This window comes from Kwoniella shivajii, chromosome 8, assembly GCF_035658355.1.
Source record: "Kwoniella shivajii chromosome 8, complete sequence".
Classification (NCBI taxonomy): Eukaryota; Fungi; Basidiomycota; class Tremellomycetes; order Tremellales; family Cryptococcaceae; genus Kwoniella; species Kwoniella shivajii.
Window position 1 is genome coordinate 1370407 of NC_085915.1, and position 13702 is coordinate 1384108.

General features: G+C 41.2%; 4 protein-coding genes across 4 annotated transcripts; 2 read left to right on the top strand and 2 right to left on the bottom strand.

Annotated features, from left to right (window-relative positions):
- Positions 1–318: 318 nt before the first annotated feature.
- Positions 319–3553, top strand: IL334_006248 (uncharacterized protein; the record flags this gene model as incomplete). The annotated part of the gene is made up of 14 exons (XM_062937952.1): positions 319–397; positions 499–764; positions 875–928; positions 990–1105; positions 1171–1312; positions 1381–1782; positions 1865–1994; positions 2050–2180; positions 2236–2605; positions 2671–2748; positions 2817–2957; positions 3052–3157; positions 3236–3365; positions 3458–3553. 14 exons carry the CDS (start codon positions 319–321, stop codon positions 3551–3553), a joined length of 2241 nt encoding a protein of 746 aa, XP_062794003.1.
- Positions 3554–5295: 1742 nt separating this feature from the next.
- IL334_006249 (uncharacterized protein) lies at positions 5296–6146 on the top strand (the record flags this gene model as incomplete). The annotated part of the gene is made up of 3 exons (XM_062937953.1): positions 5296–5494; positions 5658–5807; positions 5938–6146. The coding sequence occupies 3 exons, from the start codon at positions 5296–5298 to the stop codon at positions 6144–6146; spliced, it is 558 nt and encodes a 185-aa protein (XP_062794004.1).
- A 504-nt stretch (positions 6147–6650) lies between these two features.
- On the bottom strand, positions 6651–9340 carry IL334_006250 (uncharacterized protein; the record flags this gene model as incomplete). The annotated part of the gene is made up of 6 exons (XM_062937954.1): positions 6651–7106; positions 7228–7524; positions 7620–7715; positions 7802–7922; positions 8052–9062; positions 9219–9340. 6 exons carry the CDS (start codon positions 9338–9340, stop codon positions 6651–6653), a joined length of 2103 nt encoding a protein of 700 aa, XP_062794005.1.
- Positions 9341–10823: 1483 nt separating this feature from the next.
- Positions 10824–13154, bottom strand: IL334_006251 (uncharacterized protein; the record flags this gene model as incomplete). Its single annotated transcript, XM_062937955.1, has 9 exons — positions 10824–10905; positions 11024–11288; positions 11354–11544; positions 11604–11731; positions 11793–11872; positions 11959–12052; positions 12121–12180; positions 12241–12890; positions 12980–13154. 9 exons carry the CDS (start codon positions 13152–13154, stop codon positions 10824–10826), a joined length of 1725 nt encoding a protein of 574 aa, XP_062794006.1.
- Between the last annotated feature and the right edge of the window lie 548 nt (positions 13155–13702).

The following is a 13702-nucleotide window of genomic DNA, read 5'->3' on the forward strand; positions in this document are numbered from 1 at the left end:
TTCTTATCGTTCAATACACCTCTGAAATCGTCGAAAAGGAGATCCGTTTGCAAAGGAAGACCGTGAATTTACTCTGAATATTTGGTGTCCATCCAAAAAAAGCAAGAAAGTCAAATACCTTTAAAGGTCTATTCATTTAATTGGTGAAACGCCATCTCCAAATTCGCGTCCATAGTTGTCTATACCACCCTTACAACCTTCGAAGAGGTATTACACAATCCACCTTTCTAGCAGGTCTTGGCGAGTGATTCAAGCGGACCTTTCTCTCTTCTCTTTGTATATTGTCAATAGTACCCTCCAAGATAGGCTCGGTGTAAAATGGAAGATGGATATGTGGATGTCAAACGTCCACCGCCAGTTGAAGATGATCAATACAGTCATCGTTCAAGGCAATATTGTGAGCTCTGTCCTTTAGCATCTTCCTTACATCTTTCTCCTCGTCGTCATATTAGGCATTCTTTCGAAACTCAATGCCAATTGACATGTGTGTATAAATAGCTCTAGATGCTCCGCAACCATCTTCACCTATAAAACCCCAATTGACTCATGCATCTTCGAGTAACGCAACATCGCAATCCCACCATCAAGAATATCGACACGACTCAACATCTACTTCACGTCCTAGTCTTAGTAATGAAAAGAGATTATCTTCCGGATTAGGTGGTGGAATGGGTAGTTTAGGAAGTGTCAAAAATGCAGGACAGGAAGATGTGATACCTGTAGGATTCGATGAAGGAATTCTAAGAGGTTTATGCGAAATAGACGTGAGTGCAAGTCTACTTTCAGTCTCGTGTACAAAAGAGGATACTTGGGCTTGGAAGCTCATATGATGACATGCCCATGCTAACATTGATATGCTCGACTTCACCCATAGTGCGCTTTACCGTTGTTAGCAGATAGGATAAAGCAAAGTATCGCTTCTTGTAAAGTAAGTCTAACAGCCCCTGTGTGTTACTCAGATTGACAATATTGATATTTTCCCTTGATAGCAAGTAGCCGTGTTCTTTCGATCGCGAGCTGAGATAGAAGAGAAATACGCTAGATCAGTTACTGAGTTGTGTCGTACAACCGGTGATGTATATTCTAGAGCGGATTGTAAAGCTGGGTAAGTTGAACTCTTCGAAAAACAAATAAGAAGGAGAATTCAAGCTGAGTGATGGTGAATGGTAGATCTTTCGTTTCTTCTTATCAAAGTGGTTTGAAATTGCAAGAACAACTTGCTCAAAATAGAATACGATTCTCTCAGCGGTTGAACGAGATGAGTGACGAGCTTTTGAGTCTGGCAAGGGAAGGAGAGAAGATGAGGAAGATTGTGAGTGACATTTTAGCCATATTCTACAGGATGGGCAAGCTGACTTGGCATTTTCTTTTGGTTTACAGCATAAAGATAACGGATCACGGTATCAAGGAATTTTACAAGAATCAGAAACAGTAATGGATAAAGCTAAAGGGCGATTTGATGCTACTGCAGAAGAATTAGAAAGATTACTCGTAGCTAAAGAAGGTGAATCTTTCAAAGATGCAGGTATGAGATCATCAGCTTCAACATCCTCATCATCAACTTCCAATAACATGCAACATGGAGGTAAAAGAGCTCTAGGCAAAGCGATGACTAAAGGAGGATTACTCTTTAAAGGAAAAGGAGCAGGTTCGATCCAAAGACAAGAAGATGATGTAAGAGCTAGAATGGCTCAATCGAGTGAAACCTTTAGAAAAGCTGTTTTGGAAAGTCAAGCTCTCAGACAAGAATATTTCAATTTCCAATTACCGAAAATCTTAAGGGTGAGTCCCAAGAACAACCATTCATTTGAGCCCAAATTGAGAAGCTGATCAACTTCTTAACGTTACTATAACGTTACTATAGCTTCTGAAAGAATGTGCCGATGAATTGGATCTGGGAACTCAGTACCACCTCACTCGCTATGCTTTTTTATATGAATCCACGCTGGTAGCCGATGGCACTACCCTGAATCCCATGAGTGCAGCGGATGAAGGTGAGTTCTCAAGCGAATTTGGTTCATGAGATGCTTACACGCTCTGAAATGGTAGGCCCCGGATTGAAGACGATCTACGAGAGCATTGACAACCGAACGGACTTTAAATCTTACATGCAGAATTATGCAGTAGCGAGAGGAACTCCCAGAGGACCTCGAAGAGATGGTCCATACGAGGAAGGCTTTGTGAGTATTCCACTTGCGCAGTGTATTTATCGTAGCTCATCCCACTGTGTATTAGTTACCGCCACTCCCACCTCATATTCAACGTACAGTGGATGCCGCATCTCAACCACAACCTCAACAATCTACCTCTCAAATTCAAGGCCCATCCCATGTATCCCAGATATCGATAGGATCAAACTCCACTGCTCAGTCATCAGCGTCAACAAACGGCACTGCTTACCCAAACTCCTCACAAAATACGTCATTCGCACAAAATTCTCAAGCAACCCTGCATAACGACACTTCATCCGATGGATGGGTTCCTCCCGGTATACCAGCTGCATCAGGAGCGACATTTGGTGTGGATCTAGGTGAACAGTTGACTAGGGATGGAGTGGAAGTACCTAAAGTAGTGGAGAAATGCGCTCAAGCCATTGAAGCTTACGGTAAGTATGGAGCATGATCACTCCGTCGAACCTAGTAGAGCTAACTGAGGGGTTTTACGAAACAGGATTGGATTCAATGGGTATATATAGATTGTCAGGTACGACATCAAGAGTACAAGCGCTGAAGAATGCGTTAGACAAAGGTAAGTAGACCTTCCAAAGTCAATGATAACGAAGAATATTCACTGATCTACGCTTGATCTGAATGTAGATGTGGAAAACGTAGATATCATGTCAGATGAATGGTCAGCGGATATCAATGTCGTTTCGGGAGTTTTGAAATTATGGTTCAGGGAGTTACCTGAGCCATTGCTCACTTTCGGACTGTATCATTCATTCATCGAAGCTGCTCGTGAGTTTACTTACTTTCGATGACGGACTGGCTTCTCAAGAAAGACAGTCAGACAGAATCTCAGAACGGCAAACTAATGTCCCGGCGACAATAGGATACGAAAACGATCGGTTACGCCATATAAGGTTACATGAACAAGTAAACGAACTACCAGATCCCAATTATGCTACTTTGAAATTCTTCATGGGTCATCTGGACCGGTAAGTTGTATCATCAGTCAAGACTCCCAGTTCTTAAGTTCTGAGATCTAAATTGCTGAAATAATCGGTCATCCATAGTGTAAGAAGGAAAGAGTCTGTAAATCAAATGTCTGTCTCAAATCTGTCAATAGTGTTCGGGCCAACATTACTAGGTGCGCCTCCGGAAGAAGGTGGATTGAATCTGGAGCATATGAGCTTCCAATGTAAAGTGAGTTGACATTCGACTTCCATATTCATTTTCATATTTGACGATTGATTTGGCGTATGCGCGATTTATTGATATCAAAAATTGAACCATAGGCAATCGAAACTATCTTAGAGAAATACAACGAAATCTTTGTTGAAGAAGATGGAGGAGGAAGTCGTGACGATGATCCTGCGCAGGCGCAGGTATAATTGAGGAATTTTCTATGTGATGTATGTATTAAATATATCCTTAATTTATTTGATACCCTCTCTCTACGATTCACGCACGGAGTTAGCCTTTGTTTCGATTCAAGGGTTAATATAGTTTAGTACTATTTGTTTGAATAAGCATGGATATGAATATACGGTATTCTTTGAAGTTGCAGAAGGTTGATTAATCAAAAGGTTAACCCATGTCGTGCAGAGGATGTGAGTGTTAGTGAGTATGGTCGAGAGTGCCGCGATTAGTGTAGCTAAGGTCTATCGGGTTAATGTGCTTTCTAGTATTGGAAATCTCCAGCGTGTTACAGCTTTCTCATTTCTACATGATTTGTTTATTCCCTATGAGATGTATCTGGTCCGAATCTACTCTAAATTCCTTGAGTGGATCTAAGGTTTGAGAGAAGCGGGGAAAGTACCGGCTTCGATTTGTTCCTCCCATTTAGATGACCATTCGTCTGAACGGAGTAATTGATTTGTCAGTGTGCAAATTCTGATTTCTCGTTTGTGAACAAAATGAATTGTGAATAGACAGGTAGGACCATATACTATTGAGCGATTGGTGGGATTGGATTGAGAGGATGAAGGGACTCGCGATTGGATGGTTTGATTCGAAGGTAGACTCACTGGGACAAAGGGATTTGAAAGCTTTCTTGAATTGTTGACAAGGGACGAAATCTTCTCCTTTGGCATTAACGCATTTATGGTAATCTACAAAGTTTTGCTGTGCGTATCGAAAACGAAAACGAAAACGAAAACGAAAACGAAAACGAAAACGAAAACGAAAACGAAAACGAAAACGAAAACGAAAACGAATCGCGATATCAGCCAGCGTCACGATCGATATTCCCATACGTTGAGGGGAGAAACCCTCCACGATGGAGAATGTTCTCAGTTTCACTTACCCAGCTATATGATCGGACAGTTCGTTCACAAAGTCAATGTAATTCCATCAAAATCAGTATCCTCCGAGTTAATGGTGATTTGTCAAGTGATATTGAACGTACCAGTGTTTGGTTTGGTTTTGGTTAGGGAATCGAGCACTGATCATTGTGGGAAAAAAAGGTAAAAATCGTCAGTTTTGACTTTTTTTTCAACTTGATCAATACCGGATTGAACCAAAATAACAACCGCTCCACCACTGCACCTTTCCCTTCCCTTCCTTTTTCTCACCGTCATAAATAGAAAAAAAACTGAAATGGATACTCACTCGAATCCAGCAGTTTGGAGCTATATGAATCAAAGTCGATGAAAAAAAATCAATCATATCAGTCAGTTCTCCGATATTCTCATATTCATATCTGATGCTCGAAGGCTGACTCCATTTATCAAGTATGAATAGCGAAATGCGGAATTGTGTGAGAAGAAACGTACCACATAAGTCCTATCAATGTACGTGATCAGCCTTTATCTCACTACGACTCCTGCGAAGAGGAGTATCACTCACTTATCCTCGGCCATTTTGATTATATGATGCTTGTTGTGGATGAGGTGATGTGGAATGTGTTGATGTAGATGGTATCGTTGAATATGTGGGATGATTTAAAGTATAAAATGGTTGGTTGTTTTATTATTGTAATGGAGAAATCGGAATGGAACGGAAGTAACGTAAAAGTGGCGAATTAAAGAATGATCCACACCTCTTTACTTTGTACACTTTAACATCTTCCTTAAATATCCTCATCATATCATATACATGTCGTATTGACCAAAGAGAGAAAACTCAAACGATCATGTCAAGACAACTGGACAACGACAATCCAACTATATTCGCTTCAAAGGTATCCACTTCGAATCGACGACTTCAAAAGGGCAAAGCAAGTCTATGGGCAGAAGAAGCATTATCAGATGATGAACAAGTAGGAGGAGAAGGTTATTATTCAAGTGCAAGTGGGGAAGAAAGAGAAGATATTGATTCAGAAGAAGTATATGGTAAGTGTATCAATAATCATTCATCAATTTAGTCAATTCAGTCAATCAGTCTCAATCCACATAAACATTCGTGAAGTCAGTCAACTTAGAGCATCTGAAATCGAATCAAGAATTATCTTTGATCCAAGCTTATTGCTAATTCGCATCCCCGAATGATTCACAGATCTATTGCGATCGATAACAGATCCAGAACATCCAGTCTCATTGGAAGCTTTACGAGTCGTCAATCCTGAAGATATACATGTGGCTGGAAATAGAGTATTGGTTTATCTGACTCCTACTATTCCTCATTGTTCAATGTCAACTTTGATTGGTAAGTGGATTTTATTTTGACTCCACTCCCTACGTACCTCTATGATATCTTTCACATTCCTTTTACTACAATCTCAAACTTCTGTCAATTGTTTAAGAAATCAATTGCTAACAAGCTATTGCTTTTACAGGTCTATCTCTTCGAGTCAGGTTATTGAGAGCACTACCACCTCGATACAGAGTAGATATAAGGATAAAATCAGGGACTCATCAGTCTGAACACGCAGTGAACAAGCAATTAAATGACAAAGAACGTGTTCAAGCTGCCTTGGAGAACAAACATCTACTGGGTGTCGTGGAAGGTTGTTTGAGCAGTGCGGATAAGCGTGGAGCAGCGTAAACGCGATGTCCAGCCTGACATTTCGACGGCGGGAATTTATTGTACTTAGCAATCGTAGCTATTATCATGTATCGTTCGTGTATGTATACATAAACCATTATAAGACAGGCAATTCCTCTGGTGGTGTTGTGATCGTCTGTGATCACTTGAGGTATTGGCGAGAGTGCACATATTCATCACTTCTCACTTGTACTTGAAATTAAATACCGCGAAGCAAGTCCGATCCGTACGGTATATGCATGACTGGTATAAATTACAAGACTAGAACATGAGATCCTATTCAATCCTGTCCGGTCCGATCCAAACTGTGTGTAATAATTTTTTGAATGCAATGATGTATTCTTAATGCGGGAATCAATCCCATGTATTGGGTCTGTGGTTTGTCTAAGCTCACTCTTTGAGTCCCTCCCCACTGCCGTTCCGTCTTGTCTCCAATTATGCAATAGTAATCCGCCCCATTCATTTGATCTTCCTTTTACCATCATCACCTAAACTTCTGAGTCATCAACTTTTCAAGGCTCTAGGCGTTGGAGTGGGGCTTGGGCTTGGACTTGGACTATTGGAATTACTATTCCCACCATTAGATCCCATTCTTGCAATACCCATTCCACCCATTGGACCTGCGAAAGCGTTCAGGCCACTTCCACTACCTAATCGACTTCTGAATGTACCTGTACCCGACCCGTTTGTAGATGGGAGTTCTAACGTTTGGCCTCCTGTATTTGTGGGTGGAGTAGCAAATGTGAACGTTGGATTGGTCGGTGATCTACCACCACCGCTACCGGCAAAAGAATTTGTTCCTTGTGGCTTAGGTGAAGCAGAAGAAGTAAGACCTATACCTAATCCAACTGGACCATTGGCAGACAACCTTCCAGGTGTAGATGCAGGTGTTCTTATGGTCGTAGGAAATGGTATATGTAGGAATAAGCCTGCAGGTGGATGAGAGTTTGAAGCGTTGTACTAAAATGAAAGAAGAAAGTCAGCTATGACCATATCATAGGATACCCAGTGAAGGAAAGACATCGAAACGATTGACAAATTGAGGAAAAGCCGGAATGTGAATTTTTCGAGATGCACTGACTTGATATTCCATACTCATAGATTCCCTATCTCTTCCTTCCAAAGCCATAACCTCAAGTATCTTTCTACCTAATTTATTGATTTTCTCATGATCATTCCTTGATCTAGTCCAAATTTGTATTCGGTCGATTTTAGGTCTGTTAGAAGCTACTATACCACAGACTTCATCTTCTTCGTCTAACATTTCGCCTACTAACGCCATTGTCAGATTTGCCCAGGCGACATCTAATGTTGGAGGTGATGACCGGAAGAGTATAACCCATTTTCCTCCATTCGCGTTGGCTGGGTCTTCCCACATCTACATGGGAAATCGGGTTCAGCGTTTAGCCTGCTTTCCGAACACTCATTCCTCGTTGATGAAAAAGTGGGATTGATGAAGAAAGAGTCACTTACAGGTCTTATACCGTTTTTGAACATGTGATAATTCGAATTCTTGTTTAACAAACTAGGCAATCTGATATTATTCAAGTGTCTTGCGAATCCTTCGACCTAGAAATCACACAAAGTCAAACTGTCAGCTGATATTTGGCATTTTCATCGGGCCCATCAGCTGCAAATAGGATTCGAGAACGTACAGTATCGAATTTACCAACAGTCAAAAGTGTCATTTCATAATCAGCTAAAACTGAACCATCTTCTTTTTTGGGTACACTGGTTGTGTCGGGTTTGTAAGTTTTTGAATCGAAGAAAAGGGTCCTGTAAAGTGTATTAAATCGATTAGTATCCGCACGACATCACCCGTCCAGGTCGGTAAAAGCAAGAATGCGTGATGAAGCAAAAGCATATCAAATTCGAAATTATAGAAGTAGGAAATAAACCACTTACCAAGCATGTGTCAGAGGATGTTCTTTCTTTTTGTGGTTCGCCAAATCACTTCCATTAGAAGAAGAAGAAGTCAAAGAAGCAGTTTCAGGTGGACTTTGAACTTCTACTTTTTGTGGTTTTGGTGTATTTGCGTTGACGTTTGCACTAGCGAGGCCAGTGGTATTCATTTCATAAGTACCATTAGGTGAATCGATTATGCCAGCAGATAATATTGATGGGACACCAACATTATTTGAAGTTATCGCATCTGTTTTTGGTGTATATTGACCTTGACTTTGACCTTGACCTTGAGCATGGGAAGAAGATTCTTTGACCAATGAGATGGATATTCTTCTTCTGATTTGATCTAAGGAAGGAACATTTGAATAACCTTGAATATAAGAATTTGAGCTCGACGTTCTTGACATTGCAGGTGCACCTTCTCTAGTGATGAAACTGTTAATTGCAGTTGCAGTTAGAGGTGTACCAGTGCCATTGCCAGAACCTGTCATACCTGTGATGGGAGATTGTTTAGGGGTATTTTGAGAGGAAGATGAAAGTGAGTTGTCGAATATATCATTTGTGTTCATTGATGAATGATTTGCTGATCTACTTGACCAGTTCGGTGAATGCAGAGTTTCGAATGAACCTCCTAATATCCCCGGGGTTATTATTCCATTATTAGATGAACTTGAAGTTGACACAGTCATTGAAGTTGAAGATAAAGATGGAAGTGGCCCTGAAGACAAAGAACGCATCATTGCACTAGCAGGTAATCTTAGTCTACTTGAAGGACTGGGTGCTATCAAAGGTGATTGTTGGGAGTAACCTGTACTGCCTCCAGGTGTCTGGTTGAGGGAATTAGTAGCTATTCGAAGTGAAGGTGGTGTGGCTGGAATAGTAGTTGAAGTGGAAGGTGACTGTCCAGGTGTAGATAAGATGTTGGGAAATTGAGAGGATGAAGATGATTGAGGGGTGTAATGTAAATGATCTGAAAGTTGTTTCAAAGAAGGAAGTCTGGTCATTCGTGGACTATTCGGAGAGGTGAAGAAAACAGGGTCAGCGAGACTCCAAGGGGGAGATACACTGTATATGAGACGTGTCATACGATGGGACTGAACAGTAGGATTAAGGGGAAAGGAAATGGGAGACTGTTTTTTTCAGAATTTGAGGGAGACTAAGACTCACGGAGGTCCAGGTATTCCAACACCATCTCCCTTGTTATCCTTGATTGGTACAGGAGGAGGTAACATCAAGCCTTTCTTAATTTCTTCCAAGCTAGTTGAGGGCAAAGGGGAATTTGACGACATGATATAAGGTAAATCCAACCTCTATCTGTCTGTCAATCTTGAAGATGAGATAAAAATGTTGCGTTTCAACAGAATATGTACACTTCAGAGAGTGAAGAAGAAGAAGAAGAAGAAGAAGAAGAAGAAAAAGAAGATATGGGTAAATTGTTAGAATACCAATTTATCGTTCAGTGGTATATCTTTATCCAAGTTATCGTATATATGATATATACTTGTACTCTGTTCTTTTGATTCGATTCGATTCAATTCAGTAGTTCCCCTTTCCAAGAAACCTGAGCTATCTAACACAAGGAACAGACAGGCGTCAATTGATCGAACAATGAAAGTGTTGTTTCCACTGGACTCTTCTTTTGTGATACAGTAGGTTTATTTGGAGGGTGAGACCTTCTGCTTTCCTGACTTTTGTTTAGGGTAGTAGTGAGTGAGAATTATCTAGATTTGACTTGCGGCTGGCTGGTCGTTTCTTCACAACGATAATATCCTACGAAGATAACGCGTTTCAAAAGAACGTTGACTGGTGTTGATTATTGATCAGTGATCATTGATTATTGATTATTGATTGGTAGTTGTTTATAGGACGAAAGCTTTGTGTACACAATGTCTCAATGATACGAGTACGAATTTGATTTTTGTGATATCGACTATTGATAGATGGAATACAAGTTCCTTTATGTCGATCCGTTCATTCACTTTTCCTTGAAAACCCCGTTGATAGACCTGATGACTCAAAAACTTGATGACTTGATGGAATGACGATGAGATGATTGTCGCTCGATCGCGTGTGGGGCAGTAAAGGAGTTACAGAGAGAGATGAGATGAGATGGACAAGGAAGTGCACAAAGCAGAGCAGAGCGGAAGTGAACGAGTGTAGACCTGACCACGGAGAGATACTCAATATCCTTTGATCTATCTGTTACTGTTACGATTTGTATATTTGTAGTGTAATATAAATGCTCTTCTTTCTATACACACAGATATACGTGCTTTGGTTCTCAACCGCCGGTGATAGCTTCACTCTGTCACACTATCTCATGTCTTTACTAGTCTAGGGAATTTTACCTGGAACACATCGTATCCTGACTTGGGCATTTTTTGACTTTTACTTTTACGGTATTAAAACTAACTGAAACATCTCTCTCTCGTCGTCGTCGCGTACTCTACTCGAGTATCCCACCAGTTACTTCACTTGACTCTCTCGGATTTTAGAGTTTAGTTTAGACCGATCGGTGATTTCCTGAGTTTTTACGTTTTCTCGGAATCGCTCAATTTCGTGGGATTTTGATTCTTATGCGATTTTCAACTCGACTTCTGACATGATATTAAGCAATGAGTTCATCGAGTTTCAATTACCGTTTGGAAAATTTCACGAACGCAATAAGTGTCTTGACAACACAGTCGATAGGCCACAACTACGTATACTGACGCGAAATATTAAAGAGTACCAGAACACTTCCCCATTCTACAATCGAAACGTGATAGCAAATTAACCAGAGTATGGTCTGACCAACAAAGGCATTTGTAATCCAGCTTTTTCTTCACCGACTACTCTTGGTCTCATAACGACTCTGTATCAGTCAATACAGGTATTGTTAGCTCATCTATCCCTTCAGATACGATTCATCGCGACCCAACACTTGGCTCTTTGGCCGATGACACAGCAATTTTTGGAACAGCCAGACTTACGAAGCTTTCTTCTCAATTTGAGGTTTACTAGGTAATTCATCAAACTCCAATGATCGAATCAAGACAAATAAGATAACTTTAATTTCGGCTAGAGCGAATCTGTATCCAATACAGTTCCTAGTTCCACCTAAGAAAGTTAACAGATTCCCCCATACTCCTGGAACGGAATTGGATTCTGCCGTTGCAGGTTTAAGGAATCTGTCAGGGTTAAACGATTCTGCATCTTCACCCCAAACCGCTGTTGATGTGTTGACGTTCAAAATAGCTGATTTTGACATAACCTGCGATTAGTATATTGTTTTCCACTTTTTCCGGACAAAGTGAACCTACGAATCATCATCATGGCTCCTTTTGGTAGATTGATGCTCTCGACCATCTTACCATCTCTTCCTCTGACAGGTGTACCCAATGGGACGATGGTATCTTCAGTCGATTGTCTCATTGTCGCTGGCGCGGGAGCACATAATCGGAGCACTTCACGGATTACGGCGTCCATATAGGATAGAGAGTTGAGTGTTTCCCTGTTTTGACCATGTAAGCGGACTATAAACGATTCGAAGCCCAACACAGGCTGACTCACAATGATGGTCTGTCTTCTTGAACACTTAACGCCTCGTCTCTCAGTCTTTTCTGCGCATCGGGATGTTGAGCAAGAGTGTAGAGGATCCAAGTGAGAGCTGTCGAGGAGGTCTCGTTTCCAGCGAGCATCTGCAGCGAGTGATCACTATCAATCTACCTGCGAATCAAGAATCAGTCTTTGGTCACTCACAAAAGTAGTGATTTGGGCCAAGACTTCTTCGTCTGACAACCTTTGATCAGGTTTTAGATCGGACGCCATGTTCGCTTTGACTATTGACGGGCAAAGCTAGTCAACCTTGATGTCACGAGAGTTTATACATAAGATTTATCCGCAAAATATCAAGATCAATGCTCACGGAGGATAGACAGAAGATCGTTTCCTGTATGTTCCTTTTTATCTAGACCTTGAGAAGCTGAGAGGATAACCTTTTTCTTTTCATCGATGAGGCGCTAGATGTGGTATGAGCATCAGCATGAACCATTACACAATGTGGTTTACACGTAAATGGCAGACTAACCTGTCCAATTTCCTTGGTTTTAGCACTACTTTCTTTTACCATTCGCATACGCTTTGTGGGCTGAGGTCGCGCATCATTAGCTTACCGAGTCCTTCCATAGTCGACTGTTGACTGACTTACGATGATCTGAGTGAAAGGGAGAATAGCTTGTATGATAGCACCAATAGTGATATCCATTCCGGCCGAGAACATCTTTCTATACGCTTCTGCTAATTCATTTTTAGGATCTTGTAAAGCGTTAAAATCATAACTGAATCCAGCCAAACCTATGACGTCTAAAGTAGTTTTACCTAACCAATTCATTATATCGATTTTTCTTGATCCTTTGATGATGTCCATTTCCTTTGGTGGAGTAGGGGAACATTCTTCATTGATTGAATCACCTTCAATCAGAGATATGAACTTATCTTTCAATTCAAATGATTTATCATAAAAAATAGGTATCATTCCTCTGATGGCAGAAGGACTGAAACTTGGATTCAAAACTTTTCTTTGCCTTTTATGATCATGTCCCTCTGCGACTAGAACTCCATTGCCTAACATATCAGCCATACCTTTTCTGGTCTGAGGTGGTTTGGGGAATATATCACTGTGTGATAGGATGAATGATAACGCAACCGGATCAGCTGTGAAGAAACGTGAAAATCCTCCAATCACTTTATATCGGAATGTTGGTCCATATTCTTTGATCCATTGCCCGTGAGGTGCCATAGGTGGTGAATTTATAAACGTCCTCACATTTCCCCAGAACCAATGTTCGGCTTTTGGGCCTGTTCATTGGTGAAAAAAGACGTCAGGATCTCAAAGTAGACGACGACGACGACGACGACAGAGAGTGTAGGATTGAGGCCAAACTCACCCCGAAGGTTCTTGAAAGGCAATCTGTATTCTTTCCACGTAAAGAAATACAGATATGCTGCCAATAGTGCTATCGATATAGCTTCCACCGCATAGATGGTATAGCTGAGTGCGGGCGATGATTCAGCCCAGGAGGGAAGTAATGGCAAGCTACTTAAAGCTTGTGTGATTGACATGATTTCGGATCGATCGACGTTGGATTTCAAGGACGAGTGTCGATGAGGAATTATAGAATATACTGTTGAATGTTGGACTAGATTCTATGATCACAGAATGAGATATACACAATATGCCTGTCGGTAGGTTTCGTCAGCGTTCGGCGTTCGTTGGGTACTTTCAACCTTTGCTGATAGTGAATCCCAATTTGAAGACCGAGAACGATGATCATGAGAAAGAGTGCTCAGAGTGGTGTAGTATGGTATGACGGGGGACGATCCCCGCAGGACGATACCCGAGGTGATTCCCATCTGTATCTGTACCAATCACGGTGACCGAGATTCAACACCGAGAGAGCGAGAACACGTGGGCGAAGCATGAAGTGTGTATCACCTACCACGTGTCATCTATTGGAGGGTCTGAGCGCGTCTTCCTTTTTTTGTCACTTTGTGTTACTTTTGGTTGTCAAAATACCCCATCTGATCACCAGTACATATCGTAACATCTTCACATTGGAAGGGAGAACCTATCACTCAGTGCCTTCACATCTTCAGGCTGTTGTTTCCCT